A 24,918-nucleotide genomic window follows, 5' to 3' on the forward strand; every position below is an offset into this window, starting at 1 on the left:
AAATTGTCTGAGGTAAGCCAACATGTACTTTAACACAAAACTCATTTCACACCTCCTCTATACATCAGTATCTTTCCTATTTCCTGTGTTGGGTGTAATTATTTAATAGCAGAAGTTGAGTTCTCTTTAAGGTTCCTTGGTTGTGGTTAATGAGAAAGAGGCAAACCAGCCCCAAAGAAACCCACAAAGAAATGTTGCTTCCACAACTCCAAAGTGCAGGTTTGCGTGGTAGTCTAACCCCCCACCCTAGAATAACTTTCTCTAAATAAACACACACGTATTCCCTCAGGGCCTAGATTACTAAAGGGGGTGCACTCTGGGGTGCCCTCCTCTGCATTTTTCAAGGTCCCTGACCCTGGACTTCCCTGTACCAGGGCCAATGAGCAACCCTTTCATCTCCAGGTCACATGCCTCTTCCGAAAATCTCGAGGGATCAAGTCCGCACTTCACTCTATCCCTGACTTGCTACTCTCCACAGGACTGATGGGGAACTTTTGTGTAAATTAGAAAACGGCCACCCTCTGTCTCCCAGGGCCAGGGCCTACGGCTTGGTATCTCACTAGGAGGGCAAACCAGCTCTGACACCACGTCCTCGCCTCCATCCCAAACCCTTCTCGGTCCAAGGCCATTCATTTCAACACCTCCGACAGTCCTAAGCACTCAGGCTTGTGGATTCCCCACCCCAAATTACATAAAATGCATTAAGTGAACCCACATCCTACAGTAACTATACTTCATAATATATGGGTTATGTAGCAGTTGAAAGGTTAGTTTGGTAGACTTATTAATTTCAATTTGCAATTGTTTTTCCCTTTCGGGAGTGAAAACATTATTTCAGGGCTCAAAAAAGTTCGTGGACTGGCACTGGCGTCTCCAGGGCTGAGGGGAGAAAACAGATCTGCGTCAGAGTTCCCCCACTCCTGTCCCCTCACGAGCCGCCCCCTCAGCGCCCTCCCGCCGTCCGCCTCCTCACAACCCTCTCCACCAGCTCCCGGCTCCGTCGTCCTGCCAGGCTCCCCTCCGCCCCCCCGCCCCCGGCGCAGGCCCAATCCGCCTCGCCCCACCGTCCCACCACCCCGCCACCCCGTCACCCCATCACCCCGCTCGCCTGCGCCTCCCGTTAGCTCCACGCGCGCGGATCTTCCGGGATTGGGCTCTCCCTTTCGCTCCGCTCCGCCCCGCCCCGCGCAGCGTGCCCTGGACCCTAGCCCCGCCCCCTCCCCCGGCCTTCGAGGAGTTCCTTGGGGGCGCGCACCTCTCCGCTCAGGCTTTTCACTTCACCCCACCCGCCGGCCCCGCCCCGCGCAGCCCCTCCCGGCCCTCAGCCCAGCCCCCCGGGCCTGCGCCTATCCCGACTCCCGGCTCTTCACTCCTCCCCGCCCGCGGGCCCCGCCCGCCCCTCAGCTCCGCCCCCGAAGCGCGCGCACCTCTCGACTCCTGGTTCTTTGCCCCACCTCTCCCGCAAGCCCCGCCCCCGCGCTCCCCTTTACTTGGAGGGTTGAGCGGCGCAGCCCCACCCTAGAGCCTTTCCCCAAGCAAGTGCCTGAGCGCGCACCGTCTACCCTCCCCCACTCAGCTCAATCCCAGGGGCTTGCAGGACCCAGGGGACCCGCCCCCGCACGAGCACGCACGCGCAGTCCCCACCTCTCCTGGATCCGGGCCCTCGGCCCTCAGGTCTCCTGCCCAGGGCCCGCCCCGCCTCCAGCCCGGCCCCGCCCCTCATGCCGGGTCCCGCGCACGCGCATCTCCCCGGCCCAGCCTTTCCCCCGCCCCCCCTCCCCGCCCCTTGCCAGCCCCGCGGTCCCAAGGCACCAGGTCGCCCCCAGCCCCCTCCCTCCTCCCAACCTCTCTCGGTCCCACCCTCCCTAGCTTTGTGCCCGCGGCGCCGAGCCGCTTCCCCCATCAGCCGCTCCGCGGGAGGAGGGAGCCGCCACCGAGAAGCTGCCGCTCGCAGCCCCGGGCAGGGGCACAGGTAGGTGGCGGCCGCGGGCTGGGCCGCTCACGCAGCCCGGGGCTGCTAGTGGGGGCGGGGGCGGGGTGTGAGGGAGGGGCTGAGTGGGGGAGGGGTAGACCTGGAGGAACGGGGTTGGGGTGTGGTTTGGGTGAGAGATGTGAGGATGAGGATATAGGGGTGTAGGAGATGGGTTTAAGGGTGGGGTCGGGGTGCCGCGTAGAGTAATTGGGGGTAAGGTGGGAGACGGGAGCAGGGTTAGTTTGGGCGGGCTCGGGGAGGGGCATGCGTGGGAATTGAGGAAGGGATGGAGAATTGCAGTACTGGGGAAGGGGAAAACGGAGTGGGATTTGAGAAGTGTAAGAAGGAAAGGATCCAGGATTGGAATAGAAGGGGTGGGGTCTTGGGGGTAGGGAAGAAAAGTTGGGGCTGTGGGTTGTGAAGTTGGGCATCGTGAGGCGTGAAGGAAGCGGATTTTGAAGGTTATAGACAGAAGACAAGAAAAGGGGTGGGAAGATTGGAGTCCTAGGAGAGGGAATCCCAGAGACTGGGAGGAAGGGAAAAATACTTGGTGAAGGACAGAGGAAGAGTGCCTGGGGGTGGAACCGATGGGGGTGGAACTAGTGAGGGAAGGAAGGAGAAGCAGGTGGAGGTGGGATTGGGTGTTGGGGACCAGGAACCTCATTTCAGAAGGGCCTTGGTAGCATTGGAAGGGCCTGAGGTGTGAGAGGTGGGGCCAGGGATGCTGGGACTGGGTGAAGGGAGGGGAGTTAGGATTTGGGGTGTAGAGATTGGGTTTTATGTTAAAAATTATAGAGTTGGCAGGTAGAAGAAGTGTAGGAGTGTCAGGATGTAGGAGAATTGGCATGCTCCTGGAGGGAAGTCGGGGGCTGGGTATGGTGTGGCCCTCTGGAGCTTTGGGGAAGGAAAGGGTATGGGTGAGAAGGCGGGTAGGAAAGGCACTCTCTAGGGAAAAAATAATGAGAGGAGTGGAACATTGAATAGTGGTGGTGACGCAGAACACCCATGGTAAGATCATTAATTGGTTATTGGTGGTTTGGAACTAGTTTCTGTTAAGTTTTTGTGTAGAAATTTTCTCAAGAATACAGCATTTTCAAATAAACCAAAGGTGTCTGAAGCCTTGGGATGAAGGCCATGGCTTGACAGATGTTTTCCTGGAGTGTGGATGTGGGTAATTTCTGCCCTGGCAGAGGGAGGAAGGGAGGCCTCAGTGTAGCTCTGTCCTGGCTCTGTTCCCACCAGTTCTTTCCTCAGATGTCCACTGGTTTTTTTTATCTCCTACCCCCAACTTAAGCCAGTGAATACCAGAGGGATCAAACAGGTGGGTGAGATTAATTTTTAACATCTTTTTTTAATCCTTCAGGCTGATGTCATATTTTTATTCTTGAGAGACAGCATCATGCAGTGGAAAGAGCTTAAGCTTTGGAGTAATACAGCCTTGAGATGGAATTCTGGCTCTGCCACTTACTAGCTCTGTTCCTTAAGTTACTTTACTTCTCTGAGCCTCTTGACCTGTTAAATGGCAATCTGACCTCATAGGATTGTTGAGGGTTATATGAGATCACTTAATTGAGTACCAAACACAATGCTTGGCAACTGGCAGGTGCTTAATAAATGGTAGCTATCACACCCGGTATCATTGTCATCATCACCGTCATTACTATGATTTATTTTAAGGGATTTGTTACTTTGCCTACTAAAGTTAGGTGCTTTTTTTTTTTCTTCCTTCAAATTAGAGAGCCATATAGACTTGGCTCACAGTTTTCATCCTGTGGCCTCTGTCTCTGTTCCCTCCCTCCAGTCCAGTTGATTGGGATGGTCCTGCTTCTTGCTTGGTAAACTGGCTTCAAGATCTAAAAAGTTGTTATGTTTCGTTATCAATTATTTTATTTTGCCTCTTATTCAGAGAGGCTATAGAGAACTGAGTTCTTAATGTAGTAAGATGAAATGATATGCTTTGTGGCAACTTCGGCTCATTTGTGGTGGCTGAATGCTAGAACGTGCACCATGTAATAATTTTCTGTGGGGTTGTATGGTTTACAAAACCGCCTCTCTGGAGACAGGCTGGGAGACCAGCAGAATGCCCTGTGACTCTGTTGATCTAATATAAAATATAGTTAATGCAGATCTAAACTGGACATTCTTGCAGATACTAATTATTTTAATTTTTCAGTTTGTAGGGGGGTTTTGCTGTGGTGTAGAACAGGCCCTGTCGCCTGAGGGCCCATTTAGAATAGACCGCCGTACAACAGCCAGGCGGAAGCAAAGCCGCGTCAAGAAGCTGTATGTGGAATTCTCTTGCCTTTATGGTTCTTTTTTTTTTTTTTTTTTAAGATTTTATTTATTTATTTGACAGAGAGAGACAGCCAGCGAGAGAGGGAACACAAGCAGGGGGAGTGGGAGAGGAAGAAGCAGGCTCCCAGCGGAGGAGCCTAATGTGGGGCTCGATCCCAGAACGCCGGGATCACACCCTGAGCCGAACGAAGGCAGACGCTTAACGACTGCGCCACCCAGGCGCCCCTGCCTTTATGGTTTTTAACTTTGAAAGGTTTAAACACTGATTTAATTCTTAGCTTATTTTATAGTACCTCACAAACTCTCAGGAAGCTTTTTATTGAGAGAATGCAAAATGTACAAATTTAGTAGTGGAAATCAAAAGTTACCAGGATTTCCTGAACCAAGGTTATTCCTCAAGTACCTTCATTGAAGAGCAGAGGAGCCTTGGGGCTTCTGGACAGAGAATGTGGATTTTACTCTTCAGGAAATACTGGATTTTTTTTTTTCACCATTTAGAAAGACAACTAGCATTTGGTGAGTAATTTAGAAGTAAAAAATAGCCAGAACTGTGCCTTTTTTGAAAGTGATCCATGCAAAGAGAAGCTGCCAGGATTTGGGGCAGCCTGGGTTAGCGTCCTTACTCTGGTCCCAGGCTGCTTATGCCCTCTGCTGGATGGAATCAGACTTTTCTGATTTTACCTCAAGTGGTCATTTATCTATTTGTCCATTTGATGGACAAAGTCTGTGGAACACACTATTGCGGAACACACTACTGGGGTGAGGGTTAGGAGTAATACAGATGGACAGACCCTGTTTCATTGTCAGGGAGCTTAGAGTGTGCTGACCCATTATCATATGTACTCTTCATAGAATCTGGCTTTCTATTATTACAATCAAGTTATTCCTTTTTAGGGCTATGCCTGGTGACTAATTTCTCATCCACAGGTAGAGTAGGGCTCTGAATGTCCAAATCCAGGGATAAAGACTGTGGGGATCTGCTTTATCTCCTCATTGAGATTAAAGTCTGCGAGGTAGAAGGGGCCAAATGCTTACCTCTGTTGGAAGAAGAGCTTAGAATAAGTGAGGCATCTCCTTAGCAGCAGTCACTGAATACTGGCAAGAGTATGGGTTATAAGAGCTGCCACCATGACAGGAGTTTTTTGTCTGGGTTTTAGGTTTTTTTTTTCCGCCTGGTAGTACCAGTAGCAGTATCCTCCCATCATTTGCTTTGCTTCTACCACCTGCAGAAGGGTCTGGCAAGTGGGGGAGGAGCCTGCAGCTGTTGCCTAGAAGAGGAGCTGGCTCCTAGCAACAGTATCAGTAGGCCCTGCAGCTCAGAGCACTAAGTCTGTCCCTTTGAGGTCTCACCCTTCCTCATTCAATTCAGCCCGTATCTGTTGAGGGCTTACTCAGTCCTAGGCACTGTGTTGGGCCTAGGAAAAAGAGATGAATCAAGTCAAATAAGTGCCTTACCTTCAAAGAGCTCACAGCTTTGGGAACATTAGCAAGTGACCATAGGACACAGTGCTAAGTGCTATATATAGAGGAGACACTGGTGCTCTGGGAAAACCAGACAGGCATGCACTGGTGCAGGGTTAGTGAAGATTTCCCAGGAGAGGAATGGTGGTTGAACTGAGTTCTAATGATGAATATAGATTAGCTACGTCAGGAAAGCAGAGAAGGACGTTCCAGCCAAAGGGAGCAGAATAGGCAAAGACCAGTGGGACAAGAGAGCACAGCCCACTTACCTGATACGTCATGGCCGAAGAGTAGGGCATAAGAAGCTGAGCAGGAAAGGGTGAGGCTGTCAGACTAGGCAGGGCCCTTCTTTCTGATGTGCTTTTACACACATAATTATCCTCGGGAGAAACAGGGATCGTACTGCTGCCCACAAACAGGATCACTGTTTGATCTCCAGAGACTCAGCATTTTTGATCACTGACTTGATTGTTTGCTGACACTTCTACGTGGCATCAGAGCTGTATCGCAGCCCTGCACTGATGCAGAAGAAGCTGGGTTAGTTCACTCTAGAAGTCAGAGTGTTTAAAGATAGTGGCAGCTGTTTGACATATATAGAATTTTAGCTCTCACCTCTCTTTACATTGTTGTGGAAATGATAATTAAATACTTCCATTTAACATAGGAATTTCTCATGTACTTTTGAGATTTCAGTTTCTCAGGAAAACAAATATTTATTCCAATTAATGCTTGAGCACAAAATGTCACCCATAGGATTGCATAAATGCCCACTGTTTTTGGTGTTTTCAGTTACTTAAAAAGTGTCCTAATAGAGCCTTAAGAAATATGATGTTTCCAAGGGGTAGAATAGCTTTTTTTTTTTCCCCCAGCTCTTTTGATAGAGGTCTTTCTTTGTAGATCCAGGAAACCTTATTGCTGGTGGTCTATGCAAGGCTTAGCAAACGAGTAAACTTTAGTTCCACAAATACCCACTCAGGGTCTGTTATATGCCAGAGCACTATGTTAGGGAGTCTGGATGAATTAAACATGGTCCCTCTCCTCAAGGGGCTCAAGGCAGTGGAACACAGGCCCAGAAGTAAATCAGCAGCAGAATACTGAGCCAACAAAGACGTGGAAGGTGCAAAGGTAGCAAGGAGGTTACTAGTTTCTGGTCTTCATTCTGTGCGTAGTTAATGTTTTTAAAAACAAACAGTAAATTCTATATGTACTGTTTGTAACTTGAAATCAATAAAAATTTTATGGTTTTAATGGCTGCATAACATTCCATGGTAGGGATGTATCATGATTTATTTGATAACACCCCTGTTGTTGGACATTTAGGTTGTTTCCAGTTGTTTTGCGGTTATCAACTGTGCTGCCATGATTTTCCCTGTAGATGACTCTGTGTACTTCTGTAACTTCCCCAGGGTGAATTTTAGAAATGAAATTTGAGCTGGCTTTTGAAAGGTGAGTAGGAGTGCACCAAATACAAAGAAAAGGGGGAAAGTAGAAGACAGCATTTCAGATACAGGTAGTAGAGGCAGTCCGCAGTGTCTGAGTTCACAGGCGGCTGGGAGCTTCGTTTCCCCGAACCAACCAAAGGGCCTTCCTGGTAGGCTCGTAAAGCTCTGGGCACAGCAAGATGAGGTTACGTGTTACAAATGGCGTGTTCATTGGATCTGCTTCCTTTGTGCCTTGCTTTTACAGTTGCAACCAAGGCAATGTCTTACTACCTCAACTCAGAAAACCACCTGGACCCAGGACCCATCTATGTACGAGAAAATGGTCAGCTGCACATGGTCAATCTGGCCTTGGATGGTGTCAGGAGTAGCCTGCAGAAGCCAAGGCCTTTCAGACTGTTTCCCAAAGGCTTCTCTGTGGAGCTTTGTATGAATAGGGAAGATGATACTGCACAGAAAGAGAAGACTGATCATTTCATCTTCACATATACCCGGGAGGGGAATCTTCGGTACTCTGCCAAATCTCTCTTCAGCCTCGTCCTGGGCTTTATCTCCGACAATGTTGATCACATTGATTCCCTTATTGGCTTTCCTGAGCAGATTGCCGAAAAGCTGTTCTCTGCTGCAGAAGCCAGACAGAAATTCACTGAGCCAGGTGCGGGGCTAAGGGCTTTACAGAAATTCACAGAAGCCTATGGAAGTCTAGTACTTTGCTCCCTGTGTTTGCGAAACAGGTGGGTATTCTGATTAGGATATTGAGTATTTTATTGGGTGTATTCATTCTGTCTAGTTCTGGGGCTTAGTGGGCTTGGGAGCTTCCCCCATCAAATAGCACTTCAATTTAAAACTCCCAAAGTGGTGGGCCATTTTGAGAAAAATCACTGTCTTTCTCCCTACTTACCCCCCCCACCAGAAAACACAGCTTTATTTTGAAACCATTTCGCCACTGCTTGATTGCCACCACTCCTCCATTCAGTAAAAAAAATACTCTTCTACCAACTTTTCTAGTATGAGAAAATAGAAATGACAAGATATGATCTGCCGAATATCTCTTGGTGTGCTCTTGGAGGTGTGAAGATTAGTAACCAGAGTTGCCCTGTTCCAATGATCAGACCTCTAGATATCGAGCATTAGATAAAAAAGCAACTTTTAAAGAGTGATTAAAATTTCAGGTATCCTAAACTTTGGAAATTTTCAAATAAGGTCTGTTCACTTTAAAAATAGAAACTGCCAGTTATTTTATTACCGGCAGAAGATGGGTTTATTCAGGAATAAAAGAGAATTGGTATCTGGGACAATCAAGCTATGGCAAAACCACAGGCAAGTCTGGGGGAACAAAGGAGAGGCATTACTTTTTTAAGGAGAAAAGAGGGACGTTTGTTACAAAGTAAAAGTCCATTGGAGTAAACCAGGAGTTTGAAGTGTCGTGGTTTTTTATTAATGAAGCTATTGCCAGGAGAGATGAGGAAAGCGATTCTTCCTTTGGGAATGGTAGAGTAGTATGCATGTGAAAAGTCAAGTCCATGTAGGGTCAAGTCGGGCTCTTCCTGTTGGGTCTAGGGCGTGAGAGCTCCCCCTGCTGAATCCTCACGACTCCCATTTTAGTGAGGCTTCCCCACGATTCATTTTGACAGGTCCCAACACCAAGGTCTGTTTTCTAGCAGAGCAAATGTTTTCTCTTGTGACTTGCCTTTGCTCATATACTTTGATTGACTTATTTAAAGGTTTTAGGGGCACCTGGGCAGTTTAGTTGGTTGAGCATCCTGGACTCTTGTCCTCAGCTCAGGTCTTGATTTGGGGGTCATGAGTTAAAGCCCCGCTGTGGGCTCCATGTAAAAAAATAAAAGTTTTTATTCCGCCATCACGTAAAATGACTTTTAAAGCATCTACTAATAAAAAAAACAAAACAAAACTTTAGGGGCACCTGGGTGGCTTAGTAGGTTAAGCATCCAACTCTTGGTCTCAGCCCAGGTCTTAATCTCAGGGTTGTGAGTTCAAGCTCCGTGTTGGGCTCTACTCCGGGCATGGAGCCTACTTTAAAAAAAAAAAAAAAAAAAAAAACTTCTAAAAATTGTGGAAAATTTTAAAAATAGAAACTGCCATGGAAAATAATTCAAGCACAAAAAGGTGTAAAATGAAATATAGCCTCCCTCCCATTTATTTCTTCAGAGGCAGCTACTGTTCGCAATTTCTTTAATGTCATTCCAGAGACATCTTGTACATATATGTGCATCTATAGCTCCCCCCTTTGTTATACAAGTGGTAGCAAACTGCTTAACACTATTATGCACCTTGCTTTCTTTATATATTTTGAAAATCATTTGCCGTCAATACCTGTAGATTTTAAGAATAACTGTGTAGTATGCCATCATGTGAACTTTTTTTATTAGAAAATGTGAAACATAGCTTACTATTAAGATGCACCATCAATATGACCATTAAAACAAGGCTAAAAAAGTAGCATGGAAGAGGAGAAAGTCATACCAGAAAGCATAAGCTAAATTCATATGCTTTAAAAAACAAAAAAGAGGGGCACCTGGGTGGCTCAGTTGGTTAAATGTCTGCCTTTGGCTCAGGTCATGATCTCGAGGTCCTGGTGTCAGCCTGTCCATCAGGCTCCACGCTCAGTGGGGAGTCTGCTGCTCCCTCTTCCTCTGTCCCTCCCCCCACTCATGCTCTCTTTCTCAAAAAAAAAAAAAAAAAAGGCTTTAAAAAACAAAAAGAAGCAATCTTTATTTTATTGGCTCATAGAATTAATGGTTTCACCCCAATCCAAATGTTGTACTTTAAAAAGACAAGGCGTGAACGCATGCAGACAAGCATAGCCGTGGACTTAGGAACTGAGCAGGTACCTTCTAGAAGCTCTGTCTCTATGCTGTGGTTAGTCGTGGCTAAGCCTGGAGCTGCTGCCAGTAGAAAAAAGAATTACCTTGCCTAAATGAAAAAGCCAAGCAATATTTCATTGTAGCACATATATTTAAAATACATTTTATTTCTTCATGTTTTGTTTCATGTTATTTACGTTGATTGTAGAAAAAATAGAACAATGAAAAGTAGAATTATGATAGATATCTTGTTTTAAAATTATAAAGGCAGTACATATTTGGGAAATATATAAAGCTGTAATTTTAAGAAATTCATAATCCCACTATTCATGATAATCATTTTCAAATATATACCTTTATACATTTGGGAATATCCTCTATGTACAACTTGTATTCTGTTTTTCCGCCATCTACCATTCTAGCTTAAGTATTTCTCATGATATTGAAAATGCTTTTTATTCATTTGTGATGTCTGTATACCACTCCAGTGGTCAGTTTGGATGAGAATAGCACTTTCATTCACGTTTGAGAAGCACATAAATTAGTAGCATTTCTGGAAAGCAGCTTAGCCCCATGCATCAAGAGCCTTAAAAATATCTGTACCATCTGATTGACCCATTAATTCCATCTATTGGGAATTTATCCTAATTTTTAATGTAATACTCAGACACGGGAACAAATACTTTCGTATAAGGGTGTTCATTATAACACTGTTTGTAATAGCGAAAACCTGAAAGCTGAATATCCAACAATAGGAAATGAGTTAAGCCAATTATGGTACATTCATATGGAGAAATAGTGTATAGCTATTAAGATAATATTGAAAGGTCATTTAAAATGGTGTGAAATGTTCATATATGACACATTTAAAAGGGTTAAAATTGCATATACTATATGATCCAATTTTTTTTAATCAGGAATTTTTATGTGTATTGCATATATAGAAAGAAAAAAGTTTTTCAAAATATAATCTAGATAGTGGGATTGTAATTTGTTTTAATTGTCTTTATAATTTTTCACATTTTCTTAATTTGTTCTACAATGAATGTGTATTTTATAATCAGAAAAATAGAAGAAACGTCTTTAATGTGATCTTTTGGCTCATAGTTTATTGCAACAATTCTAAACTTCGCTGTCTTGTTCAGATCCAAGATCAAGATTTTCACTTGTGGGGGCACCGGGCTGGCTCAGTCGGAAGAGCCTGGGACTCTTGATCTTGGGGTCATGAATTCGAGCCTCACGTTGGGTGTAGAGATGACTTAAAAATAAAATCTTAAAAAAAAAAAAGAAAGATTTTCAACTGTGATCCCGAACTTCCCTTCTCCTCTTGAATCCCCAGAGGAAAATGGGAAGAGGACAGGAGATTGGGTTTGCATTTATAATCCAGGGCTGATGCTGTAGCAGCAAAGGTTTTAACAGCACAAAGGGTTCAGGTCAAAGGGAAAGAGATTGAGAAAATTATTGAAAATAAGATAATTGGGGAGGTTCAGGCACTTACTGTGTTAGTAGGGTAGGTCGCAAAGCTGCTTGTCAGAAGGAGAAGCGGTGTCTTTGCAACTGATTTCCAACCCTATAAAAACTATTTCCTTCCTGTGCTGAAAGCCCAGTGATTTTTAATCCGACTAGTGGTACTGGGAGGCCTTACATTCCACCCTGTGTAATGAAGTGATTATGATAACTACCATGAAATGAGGTTCTATAAGATGCCATGTACTTTTGGAATATCGTTTATCGTTTTCTTAGTAATCCTTAAAAGAAGTAATCATTTGCCCCATTTGCAGCTGGAGAAATTGAGGATCAGAGAGGTTAAGTAACTTTTTACGGTCGTACAAGTAATTAGGATTGTTACAATCCAAACTTAGGTATATCTGACACTAAAATATGTCTGTGTTCTATTACTTCTCCATTACACTATTCTGAACTCGTTAAGGGACAAATTGGAAGACCAGGGTTGAGCAAGACCCTAGAGCTTTGATCATGTCCTGGATAAGCATCTAGTAGTGTCTGTGGCTTTGCATGTTGGTTTCTCAGCCTTGATTTTTGTAATGTTTGTTAATCACATTATACATTGTTATGTCCTTCGCAGCTAACACTTGTTTCAGAATTACTAAAAATCTTTTGGTTAATTGATCAAAGGATGTGTGTTTTCCTTTCTCTGATTGCCAGTAATCCCCCAAATCCCCATTAACCCACTTCAACTCTGTGATTGGAAGATGGAAAACAGCAGCTTTATTTACAGTGCAATTAAACTATGTCTGAGTAAATAAGGCTCAATTGTGTACCCAGCTGAGCTCTGTCACCAGGCAGCTTAGAGAGGGTGTCAGTGCCCCAGGCCATCTGTACCTAGCAGTCAGGCCAGTGATCAGCTTCAGTACATCTTATTTTGATTGGAGGTAGGGAGAAAAGAGATCTGACTTTCCTCTTGTCCTCACCTTATTCCATCTTGTTTTTGGTAATTATGCTCTGTTGACAGAAGAAAGAAGTGAACACTTTTAAGTGTAACTCCACAGATCCTAGCGTACCGTTTTGCTATGGAAACTTCTGGACACCTATGAGGAAAGTGGATGAGAAACGCATGCTCTTTCCACAAGTCAGTTTTCCTGTTCTCTTAGGATCCTCTCCTCTCTATTTCCTGTCACACCTAATCCCTTTTCATTTTTTTCTCACTGACATCATCTGAAATAGATGAACAACTAGAAGGCAGGGTGGAGGCCCCAGCTTGGGCTGCGGAATGCCCTTTTGATCTCCTTTTCCTTTCCAGAGCCTCCCTGATGCTTCCTGATGACAGTTTGGCAAGGTGCTCCAGGGTAATTAAACTGTTTGTGCTCACACGTTTGTCTTAACCATCTAGATGAGACGGAGTCCTCGTAGTCTGTCATACTGCACGTACTTTGAGAGTAAAGTTACCAGGCGCAGTGGAGTGGGCAGCTACTGAAACACGTGTTTGAATAGAAATGACAAAACGTGGTCTGCCACGTATCTCTTGATATATTCTGGGGGATGTGTAGAGATTAGAGCCCAGAGTTCCAGGCACTGTTCCAGTTTTCAAACCAGTAGATACTGAGCATAAGATAAAAGGCAACTTCAAGGGGCACCCGGGTGGCTCAGTCAGTTACGCATCCGCCTTTAACTCAGGTCCTGATCCCAGAGGCGCCCTGCTCAGTGGGAAGTCTGCTTCTCCCTCTCCCTCTCCTTCTGCCCCTCTTCCTGTGCGCTCTCTCTCTCTTTCTTGCTCACTCTCAAAATAAATAAATAGAATCTTAAAAAAAAAAAAAAAGCGACTTCAAAAGAACGAATGATTAAGTTTTTGAGAATCCTAAAGTTTGGAAATTCTCCCATAAGGTCCCAACACCAAGGTCTGTCTTCTGACAAAGCAGATGTTTTCTTTTGTGTCTTGCCTTTGAGTGTATATTCTTATTTGAAAGTTATTCCTCCACCATCATCTAAAAAGACTCAAGGCATTCACTAATTAAAAAATTCAACCTGTGCCTACATAGAAATTGGTAAAGTCTGCTTATTACATTGTTCTTTGTCCTGATGGAATGTCGACTATATCCCAAAGCCACAAATGGTAATGTTTTAAAAGAAGGAAAAGAAAAGCTATTGATTGCTCTCCATGCTCCACAGATATCTGGTGATTTCAGAAAAACTTGAGGAAATTAAGTCTTTCCGGGAGCTGACCTGCTTGGATCTCTCCTGCTGCAAGCTCGGAGATGAGCATGAACTTCTAGAACATCTCACCAACGAGGCACTGTCTAGGTATTCACCTGCCACCAGATGAATTGTTTTGTGTGTGGTTCTTTTTAAAGGATGATCCAGTGGGCTCACTTTGAAGAATGCGGATTACTTTCCAATCCTGTGTTTATTTGCTAATTTTTTTTTCTTTCCTAAAACATTTTCAATCTCCTTTACTGGACACAAGCAATATAGACTGAACAGTTTGTAGGAAAGTCAGTCAGTTGGTTCATCTTCTAAATAACCTTGATTTCAACATGTAATACATGAAACTATCTGGGGTGAAAATGATTTTGCCCTTAGTTTGTGCAGTCCTAGTTTATTCTAACAAGAGATACTTATACAGTTGTCTATAATCATTCTTTTCTATTTTAACTATCAAAGAACTATAAATTATTTAATAAGTAAACTATTAAAAACCGTCTAATTCTCTTCAAGAACCATAATTTAAAGAAATCGCCCAGTACCATTCACAAATAGTCCAACTGATCTCCAGTTGCTCAGTCTGGCCAGCAGACAGGAGGCCAGACGGATTCCTTTGTGGTTTCATAAACAGCCAGAAGCATAACAGCATGACAAACTCAAGTCTAACCAGCTTCCTGGGGCCTGCCTCAGACAGCGACACCTACACACTGCCCCCATACAAAGGTATTTTTGTGTGAGGTTTAGTAAAGTTTCAGATGTCTTGTGTGTGGGACAGTGGAGCAAATTAATACACTAATTTCAAGTTAGCTCGATGGACTGGGTTATGGGTGTACCTAAAAACCAATCTGAAAATCTAGATTTATAAAGCTAGTTAAAATTAGAGGATTGCTTTGCAAGAAGAATTTTCACAGGAGTTCTTTAGTAGACTTTCCTGACATACTTAGAGTGTTTTTGGTTTTCGCATAGGATTTGTCATGAATGCAGCTTTTGTGTTAAGCAAGGTATATCTATCCCTTTAATGAAGTCCCTGTTTACCTCGTTTGACCATGTACTCTCAGTGCCCTCTGCCATCTGAGATTAGTACTACATGACACTTCGATCCCTAAATTAGCCCTCAGTTAGTAAATAGCACCAAAAGGTTTATAACTCTGTTAAATGCCCTGGGTGTGAAATAACAGGCTGGTGAAGATATTGTGTGTTCTTAGATGAAATTTATGAAAGCCTGTTCTTGTATGTAGGCTTTCTCAAACTCTATGTGATGTACTTACGGACTTTGTTTCCCTAGTGTAACTCAGCTCCACCTGAAGGATAATTGTTTATCTGATGCCGGTGTGCGGAAAATGACAGCACCAGTTCGAGTGATGAAAAGAGGCCTTGAAAATCTAACATTATTAGACTTATCTTGTAAGTTTCATTAGAAATTATAGTTCTTAATGTTGGAAGACTGGCATTAGAAATCACCTAGTTTTTCCCCGTCATTTTAGAGGTGATGAGATTAAGGGTGGTGACTTTCCTAGGACCCACAGCCAGTTAGTGGCAGAGCGGGAGGTTCTTGACACCTGACCACATACCTTTCCTGGTCGGCTGCCATCTCTTTAGGGTAGGAAGAGCCTTGCCACATTCACCTGGGCCACTCACTGTGTGCAGACAGGGCAGCCTCTCATCACAGTCATGGCATGTATAAAGGACACTTGGCTCCCTTTTAACCTCCTTTGAGTTGCTATCCATAGTGTCTGTCAGTTGGGTCTTTCAGTCAATACTTGATGAAAATCTGGGTGAAGTCACAGTTGTGATAACTTAAATCAGGATTAACCCGATGTTGACTTCAGTGGTAGAAAGTTGATAGAGATCATTTACGATTGAACTGAGCATCTATTCAGTAGGTGACAGGGTGGTATGCTGTCAAAGAATGAAAGGAACAGGGGTTGAAGGTCAGAGGATACTCCTTGCTCTGCTTTTTTTTTTTTTTAACAGCTGTGTACCCTTGAGCAAGTTAGTTAACCTCTCTGAGTCTTGACTTCTGTAAAATGAAGACAGTAGTGACTGTCCAGCCTCCCTCCCAGGAAAGTGTATTTATTCAGCAAATATTTTTTGAGCATCTTGAATGTGCCAGGCATCGTACTCATCGCTTTGAGGACTCAACGCTAAATGTAGTACTGTCTGATTTGGGAAGGTAATTATGTATGAAAGATTTCTGAGAACAGTGCAAGTTAGTAAGAGTAGTAATAGTCTCTGTGTCTAAATACCTTTGAAAATCTCTTAAAAGTATTTTTACTTTGGAGGTGAAATAGCCATGGGCAAAGTCCGATAAACCATTTTAAGACATGTTTATGTGTGCCGTTTTCATAAGGCTCCAAATTAAACCCTTTGGGATAACTTCCTGGCTTGTTTATTTTTCTGCTAATCCCCACCTCCTAGAAAGTTAGAGCTTTATATAAAGGATCTTAAGGGTCATCTAGTGTGGCTGTTCCAAAGTACAGGCAGGATGAAGATAAGATTCTCATATTAGTTTTCACTGAAAAGTTTGCTCGCTCAATACTTTGTATTTTATCATTGGCCTTTTTTCTGAGCTTACTGTTGGCGCTCAGCGGTAGCTCTAGTGTACACTGTTATACAGCCTGTGTTTTTGACATCTAGGTAACCCTGAGATCACAGACGCGGGAATTGGATACCTCTTCTCTTTTAGAAAACTAAACTGCTTAGATATTTCTGGGACAGGGCTCAAGGTAAGACATTTGTTCCCTTCTCTTATTCCTCCAGACTCACGATTAGATATTTTTTGCTCCTGCTAATTGGTGTTCAGAAAGGACTGTGGTATTTGTATTTGTGGTATTTGTGATAGTGTTTATTTCCAACTGAAAGCAAGCAAGAACTGACCAGATGTGTGTGCATTCTTGTTCTTTCCCTCGCAGGACATTAAAGCCGTCAAACACAAGCTCCAGACCCACATAGGCCTTGTCCACTCCAAAGTGCCTTTGAAGGAATTTGATCACAGTAACTGTAAGACAGAGGGCTGGGCTGACCAGGTACTGCAGATTTTTCTTTTTCACAGTGCATATGGCTTTTCATTTTAAGTCACCAGCTGCCTTAGTCAACACTTGGAACAAACATTAATCTTCCGGGTAGTCTGGCTGAATTACCATCTTCACGTCATATCGAAGACACTGAGGGCCCATACCTGACCCAGCTACTTAAGGCAAGGTGTCAGATGCCAGTCCTTAGATCTCATGCTCTGATCTCTAGATCGGGCCTCATCCTTATTCACCCTAGGAGAAAATGCCGTCTTATAAAGACTCAGAAAATAAGCGAATTCTGGCTCACTATGCAAAAAAGCAATACGTACAACCGCAGAAGGACACATTCTCTTAGCAGCGTGTGGATGCTGGAAAGAGAATAAGTCACACTGATAAGGGTTCAAATCTGACTCTTCCCCTTAGTTTGGACAAATTTCTTACCTCTTAGAGCTTCAGTGAGGAAATGTCTTTTTTTGTCTTCTCACTGAGCAAACCCTCCCATTTTCAGCTTCTTGGACGACTTTCCTTTGATTCTCCCTTGTCTTCTTGGTAGTCTTCCTCAACTTAGTAAAGTATAGACCTAAGAATGAAGTCAGAAGGTAACCAAGTAGTAGGGGACCAGTAGGTGGCAGCTTGCCTATGGCTGGTGCCTTTCTTCTTCAGACACTTTGATGTTTCTAGAAGACTCACCAAACTGTTTTGTTCTGGGTTCCTCCTTGGTTCCACTGCAATGTATGACGGTGGACCTGTCCAAGTGCCTAACTGCAGCATCACCTCCCTGTAAGTCAGTATTTCAGGAGCACTTTGATGTTTGTGCACGTGCATGCGTGCTGAAATCATGGTAACAGCTGTAGCATTGGATGAATCCTGCAGATACGCAGTGGACTGGGGGCAGGTGTGGGATGGTCATACAAAGGCTGAAACCAGGATCTCTCTTACAGAGCTTAGTAAGGATGAAGTAAAATACCTAGCACCTGGCCTGAAAGTACAGGTGTACCATGGAGATATTGTGGGTCTGGTTCCAGACCACCTCAATGTAGCGAATATTGTAAATAAAACAAATATTGGAGGGCGCCTGGGTGGCTCAGTCGGTCAAGTGACAGACTCTTGATTTCGGCTCAGGTCATGATCTCAGGGTCCTGGGATTGAGCCCCACATTAGGCTCCATGCTCAGCAGGGAGTCAGTGCTTAAGATTCTCTGTCTTCCTCTGCCCCTCCCCACCATGCCCCCCCTTTCTCTCTCAAATAAATAAATAAATTTTTTTAAAAATACAAAGATTGCAATAAAGCAAGTCAAATGAATTTTTTGGTTTCCCAGTGCATATAAAATTTTTGTATATACTATAGTCTGTTAAGTGTATAATAGCATTATGTCTAAAAAAAAATGTACTCACGTTAATTAAAAATATTTCATTGCTAAAAAATGTTAGCCATCACCTGAGCTTTCAGTGAGTTATCACTAATGACCATAAGACATGTAATGATAATGAAAAAATTTGAAACGTTATGAGCATTTCCAAAATGTGACACAGAGACATGCAGTGAGCACCTGCTATTAAAAAAATGGTGCCGACAGACTCACTTCACACAGGGTCGCCACAAACCTTCCATTCATAAAAAACGCAGTATCTGCTAAGTGTAATAGAGCCAAGCTCCGAGGTGTGCCTTTAAGTTGACAGGGCTCCTTCATCCATGCAGCTTCATACCACACACCCTGCGCGCACCCCTAGAGCGTGGCAGCGGCATTTGCGCCATCTCTTGCTGATCCCCTGTTGAAATGTTTCAGGCTGACTCCAGTCTCCTCCTGCCCCGCTCTCTGCAGGAGACACAGGAAAATGAGGCCAACTAAAAGGAGTCCCCTCACTTCCCTATCTCTGTCTCAGAGTGTCTCCCATTTCTTCAGCCATGTCCTGCTTCCCTCCTGTCCAGGGGGTCAGGTGTGCCACGTGATTCCAGGGATGAGCACTTGAGGGTTTGTTTTTCGGTTAGTCTCTGAGATCTCCAGCTTTCTCCGGGATATTTCGTTCAAAGTGATTTCCCTCTGCTGCCCCACCTTCAGTCTTCAGTCTCACGCTTTGTTGGCTGCTTGCTTTCTGTGTATAAACATGATTAACTCTTTTTCTGACATGTTCTTCATCCCCCCAGTGCAGCTGCGAAGTGGTTTCTAGGATCTTGCCCACCTCCCCACTGCCCACTCAGTTGTTAATCCCTTGTAATCTAGGTCTGGCCTCCACGGCTCTTCGGTGGGTGTTTTCTTGAAGGTGGTGTGTGATCTCATTGTCCACCTTCCTGGGCTTTTCTGCACTGCTGGTATGAACACGCCTGCCTTACGCTTTCATCTCCTGGCCTTTCTCCTTACGCCCCTCTCACTTCTCCCTCCAGCTCCTGCTGATTCCTCACTTCTTCCTCTCCTCCTCTGTCTTCTCTTACTCTCCTGGTGATCCTAACTGTTCTAAGAGCCTTAACTGTCCCTGCAGGGAAGATTTTGCCCTCTCTGACACATCAGACCCATTCCTAAATACTGTCCATCAATCTCTACTGGCACCCCAGATTCAGTGTGTCCACAACCAAGCTTATTTTCCCCTTCCCTCTCCCCAAGCAGCTCTTCCTATTGACATTCTTATTTCTGTTAGTGGAAGAACTGTTTTCCGTATTGCTCACTGAGTCACCAGGTTTGGTTTATGCTGGCATTCTCTTAGAGCTGACCCATTCCCCAAGTCAGGGAAGTACCATACAAGGGATGACACCTAGTATTTACTGGGTGCTCTCTGTGTGCCAGACACCGCTAAACCCCTCATTTAGTCCTCACAGCAGGCCGGTGGGGGGTGAGCTGTGTACTATTATTACTGCTATTTTACAGATGAAAATATTGAGCCTAAAAAATGAAATCACTTGCAAGGATACCCTGGCTAGTAGGTGGTGGCGCTAAGCCTGGAACTGTTTTTGTATTCTGCGTCGTCCCCTCTCTGTGTCCTGAAGTGTTCTTCATGATCATTGTATTGCATACTGTAATGAGAAATATTAAGTTAAAAGTTCTTGTGAAATAATCACTGTCTTTACTCATGTATAGTTTATACTCAGCCAAATTTCCAAAAGAATTTGTAGTAGCTTACAATAGAAATACTTTTGTAACAGTTTTGGGAAATGGAAACTGATCATGAAATGTCACGAAAACATGGAAATGTGGGCATTTTATACACATACAAGAGTTTGAATAATATTTGCCATATTTTCAGGCATGAAAGTGAGTCTAAGATGAAGTGTGAAAAGTATTATGACTAAGGTTTTACATTTTATTATTTAATGTAAGGATATACACTTTTTTCTAACTTGCAATAGAGATGAAAACAGGGAATCTGCTTTATAGAGTTTTCCCGAGTCATGCAAATGCATATATCCAACGTGTTTGTATTCTGATCAACTCCTGCGCTGAAACAGAAAATCCAGGCTTGACTTAGTTACTCTTACCACCACCTGTCATCTGAAGTGAGAGTACCACAAAGATTTGTGTTTATGGAAAGGGAGCTGGGGGGGGAACAAGGAAAGCTTGAGGTTAAAAGCTTGAGATTTTGTTCAGATTCAAATCTTTCCAAATACATTTTAGATTGTTCTGCAGTGGGAACGTGTGACTTCAGAAGCTGTGAAGCCACGAGAAACCGGGGAGCCTCGAACAGCAGCTCAGCACTTCTGTGAGAAATTCCCTTGTCTTTGCAATTTTTGCTGTTAGGTTATTTGCACCCTTAGAGCAGTGAGGCCATTTTCACCCCGTGGGAAAAGTAATTATGATAGTATTGATTTAAATAGGTCCTCACGACTTGTATTCTCCCAGCATGCTACAGTGTAAGTTCACACTTCGCTTTGAGCACCGTCACCAGGAACATAGTTAAGTGTGTGTGTGTATGTATATCCCATCTTGTTCCAGAAAAGATTTGCAGTAGCACAAAAGTAGATAGAGTACAGAACATTAAAAAAGGAATTAAGTCTAGCCAAAGGATAGAAGCATCTCAGGAATCCATCAAAAGATGAATGGATGGATAGTGACGCTCAGCTGGCTCATCCGTGGAGCGCGCCCACTCTTGATCTTGGGGTTGTGAGTTCAAGTCCCGTGTTGGGTGTAGAGATTAAATAAAAATAAAATCTTGAAAAAAAGAAAAAAATATGGATGGATGAACAACATGTAGTATTTCCATACAATGGAATATGCAGGAAGGAAATTTTGGGGCGCCCGGGTGGCTCAGGTGGTTGAGCCTCTGCCTTCGACTCCGGTCATGATCCCAGGGTTCTGGGATCGAGCCCCAAGTTGGGCTGTCTGCTCAGCGGGGAGCCTGCTTCTCCCTCACCCTCTGCCTGCCGCTCCTCCTGCTTGTCCTCTTGCTCTCTCTCTGTCAAATAAATAAATAAAATCTTAAAAAAGAGAGAGAGAGAAGGAAATTTTGACATAGTGTTGTAACATAGATGAAATTTGAAAAAATTATGCTAAGTGAAATAAGCCAGTCAAAAAGAAACATGTTTTGCGATTCGTCTTATAAGAAGTTCCTAAAATAGTCAAGTTTATAGAGACAGAAAATAGAGTGGTGGGTGTCAGGGACTGGGGGGAGGGGAAAGGGAGTTACCATTTAACAGGTACAGTGATTCCATTTTGCACGAAGTGAAAGTTCTGGAGAAAGATGGTGGTGATGTTTGCACAACAGTGTGAATGTACACAGTGCCACAGAGCTATACACTTAAAAATGATTAAATCAAGTGGTAAATTTATGTATATTTTACCATAATTTTTTAAAGGAGTCAAGCAATAAAATCAAAGTGGAGGAAAAATAAAAGTAGCAAAATAAGAGTACATGGCATACCAAAACCATAGGGTAAAGTGGTATCATCTGCTAGGGTTGTGCCCCAGATGTGGCCCTTGTTTAGAAGACAAAGTCCAGATTTTGAATAATAATAGGTAACATTTTCTAAGCTTTTACTGTGTGCCAGACATTGTGCTGAGTCACATCATGCTTATGAAATCGGTTTTATATCCTTATAAAGATGAGAAAACAGAATCCCAGAGAAGTTACTTGCCCAAGGCCACTTATCCAGGAAATGGTAGATCTGGGATTTGGATCCAAATCTGCCACCCTCCCACGTGAGTACATGCCTTCAGCCTATGCTGGGGCATATGCCACTGTTAGTCGACAGGGCACTCAGAAGGGGATAGAATGAACCCAAGCTTCTCCCTGTTTGGGCCTTTGTCGTCTTCCTCGCATCATCTTTCTGGACTCGCGCAGGCATTCGCACAGCCCCGTGGTCAACTCATTGCCCCTCCCTTCTGTCACTCTTGCAGATGGCAAGCGGGCTCGAACAGAAGTCCCTGTGAAGTGTCCCCTGGCAGACACCCACGTGAACTCTTCTGAGAAACTCCAGTTCTATAAAGAGAAGGCCCCAGACTGCCATGGGCCATTGTTAAAGCGCGAAGCTGTCTCAAGCCAGGAGTCAAAGAAGAGCAAGAAGAGAGCTTTTGAGGAGCCAGAGAAGGAACAGAGCAACTCTTCACAGTCTGCAAAGCAGACGTACGTGTGTCTTGCTGTGGAAGACTGGGACTTGTTAAATTCCTACTGATTGGTAGACAGGCGTTGACCTCTTTCCCCCTGACTCTAATGTATGAGGAAAGGGGGCTGATGGTGTTTTCCTTTTTGTTTGACTTTACCTATGGCATTAGCATAGCAAGCGGATATTTCTACTTTTGTGGTGGGGGAGGGGAATGCTATGGAAGTATGTAATAATTTCTAATGTATATTTTCAATACATAGTAATTTTTTCAAATAAATGTTTTTGCTGTCCTTAAGTTCCGTTTGTGAAATGTAGACTGGAGCCACAGGAAGTAACACTTTGGTTTGGTATGGAAAGCCATGTGAATTAACAAGGCAGCTTAGCATGACTTGTTACAACAGGGTGGCTCAGCCAAGAAGGGGTGTGTGTGTGTGTGTGTGTGTGTGTGTGTGTGTGTGTGTGTGTGTATAGCTACCATTTTTGAATGCCTCTTGTGTCACAAGCCACACCCTGTCCTCACAACAACAATGGAAGACAGATATTAGCCCCACTTTTGAGTTAAGAAAACTCAGCCTCAGGGGGCACCTGGGTGGCTCAGTTGGTTAAGTATCTGACTCTTGATTTCAGCTCAGGTCTTGATCTCAGGGTAGTGGGCTCGAGCCCTACACAGGGCTCTGCACTCCACACTCAGCGGGGAGTCTGCTTGAGGATCTCTCTCCCTCTCCCTCTGCCCCTCCCTCCGCTTGTGTTCTCTCTCTCTCTTGCAAATAAATAAATCTTAAAAAAAAAAAAACAGCCTCACATTAAGGGAGTTGATTAAGGTTACAGAGCTCATAAATGACAGAACCAGAATTTAAATTCTGTCCTAAAGCCCACTCTTACATTGCCTGCTTAAATAATAGCTACCGTTTATTAAAATCCCAACTATTAAATCTGTGAAGTAAACCACCAAGAATCTTCACATAGTCTGCAGAGTCAGATTATCACCTCTATTTGACAGAAGAGGAACCGGAGACCAAAAACTTGCCTGAGACCAGTGCTTAAGCTTTATCGTGCATGCGGATTACCTGGGGATCATGTTAAAATGCAGATTCTGGTCAGTAGATCTGGAGTAGGGCCTGAGTTGCAACATTTCTAACAAGTTTCCAGAAGACACTAGTGCTTCTAATTTGTGGACCACTTAAAAGAGCAAGGCTCAAGACCTTCCCTGTCCGATACAGTAGCCCCTAGTTGACACGTGGCTGTTGAGCACTTGAAATGGCGCTAGTCCCAAATTGAGATGTGCTGTAAAATACACACTGGATAGCCTATCGATGCGCAAAGAAGTATGAATGAAAAAAAAAATCCCATTTTTAAGTATTGATTGCATGTTAAAATGGTAATGTGGGGGTTAAAATATTCATTTCACCTGTTTTTGTATCTAATATAACTACTATAAAGTTTACCTGTCTCACATCTATGATTTGCATTATATTTCCGTTGGACAGTGCTGCTGTTGACCATATTCCATCCTTACGGAGAGCTTAACGCAAGACTTAACTGGCAAGTAAAACGAAGGGAGTGAAACCTCGAGGAATTAATACATTGGCATGACGTACAGCCGCGTGACAGGTTTGACATTTGGAAATGCTCTGCAGTTCAACCAGGATTTTAATAAAGGCGGATCTTGGGTCTGAAGCATGTTTTGTTTGCTAGGCAAGCTGCTATGTTATGTCCGTAAAGGCCTATTGCCCCAGATCATATGGAAAGTTCTGATTCTGAAATTTGTAAAATGAAAAAAGCAGATGAGGTTGCAGATCGCTTTTCTTTGTGGAAGTAGAGTTTTGAAATGTCATTTGGGTGGACAGTAACACACCTTGCCAGATTCCTAGTGCAAACATACAGCCTTCCTTGTCAAACTTAGCGTATATCGTTAGTCCAACTGGAGTCTCATTTGACGGTCACCCCAACCCCCGTCCCCATTGTTGCCGTGAGGCAACACTGTCAGGGGCATCTGGAAGCGCTCTTCAAACAGCCTCCTGTTATCGTTTTGGAGGGCAGATCTTCAAAGCCACTTCTGATTACTTCTCTTTCATAAACACAGTGTACTTTTGAAGTGGACGTTTCATTTTCTTTCATCCTTTTTTTCTTTCAAGGATCTCATTTTCCTCTGCTGGTGATGACTTTAAACAGATATTTCTTGTTTGATCTGGACAATTCGCTGTAGTCATTCAGATGGAGTTATGAACGTTATGAACAGGATCGAGGCCAAGAATTTAGGACTAGCGTAAAACAGTTGGGGTGATTTGCGTGTGTGTTTAGCTCATCTGCGAGGATTAGCTATTTTTTAATTAGAATTTCTTGTTTCTTCTTCGGATTCACTTGCTCGCTCTTCGTGAACTTTAGACAAGTGGGTTAATTCTGCTAATCTTCAATTTAACACTAGGCCATCCACCTAGCAGTGCCTGTAAGAACGAATAAATCAGTATTCTCAGAAGTATGGTCCTTGGACCCTTGCTGCAGCATTTCAGGGCGGAGGGCGGGGGGCGGGGGACAGTATTGTTAAAATGAGAATTCCTGTGCCACAGCCATATTTGCTGAATCAGAATTTTTTAGTTTGTTAGAATTGTATAAAAATATGACATGAGGCCAACTTTTCTTCTCATACATTCATATTTTTTAAAATGCCAAGTACTCGTTAATTCACTTGGAAAGTTATGTTGAACGTTTAACATGTGCCACAT

General features: G+C 43.8%; 2 protein-coding genes across 8 annotated transcripts in view; one reads left to right on the forward strand and one right to left on the reverse strand.

The window, feature by feature from the left end:
• The window catches only part of IFT25 (intraflagellar transport 25), a 45,335-nt gene extending 43,626 nt beyond the window's left edge, over positions 1–1,709 (reverse strand). For 2 of the 5 annotated variants that reach the window (XM_087865895.1, XM_087865894.1), the window contains exon 1: positions 1,109–1,168. The gene's annotated coding sequence lies outside the window, so the exon portion shown is untranslated. Of the gene's footprint in view, positions 1–1,108; positions 1,171–1,255; positions 1,276–1,644 lie in introns of those variants that run through there. The other 3 variants (XM_087865896.1, XM_087865897.1, XM_045799497.2) reach the window with 3 other exon arrangements.
• A 72-nt stretch (positions 1,710–1,781) lies between these two features.
• LRRC42 (leucine rich repeat containing 42) lies at positions 1,782–24,683 on the forward strand. Of its 3 annotated transcripts, XM_045799493.2 has the most exons (9): positions 1,782–1,972; positions 7,415–7,901; positions 13,620–13,751; positions 14,938–15,056; positions 16,290–16,378; positions 16,565–16,678; positions 20,271–20,355; positions 21,990–22,215; positions 23,683–24,683. In XM_045799493.2, exons 2-9 carry the CDS (start codon positions 7,429–7,431, stop codon positions 23,720–23,722), a joined length of 1,278 nt encoding a protein of 425 aa, XP_045655449.1. In that variant the 5' UTR covers positions 1,782–1,972; positions 7,415–7,428; the 3' UTR covers positions 23,723–24,683. The 3 variants fall into 3 exon arrangements, with proteins under 3 accessions (XP_045655449.1, XP_045655448.1, XP_087722024.1); XM_045799492.2 differs by lacking the exon at positions 23,683–24,683 and having other exon boundaries at positions 21,990–22,490; XM_087865898.1 differs by lacking the exons at positions 1,782–1,972; positions 23,683–24,683 and adding an exon at positions 2,718–2,980 and having other exon boundaries at positions 21,990–22,490.
• Positions 24,684–24,918: the final 235 nt, after the last annotated feature.

The sequence above is a fragment of the Ursus americanus genome, chromosome 12 (genome assembly GCF_024610735.1).
Source record: "Ursus americanus isolate L20-20 chromosome 12, mUrsAme1.1.p, whole genome shotgun sequence".
Taxonomy (NCBI): Eukaryota; Metazoa; Chordata; class Mammalia; order Carnivora; family Ursidae; genus Ursus; species Ursus americanus.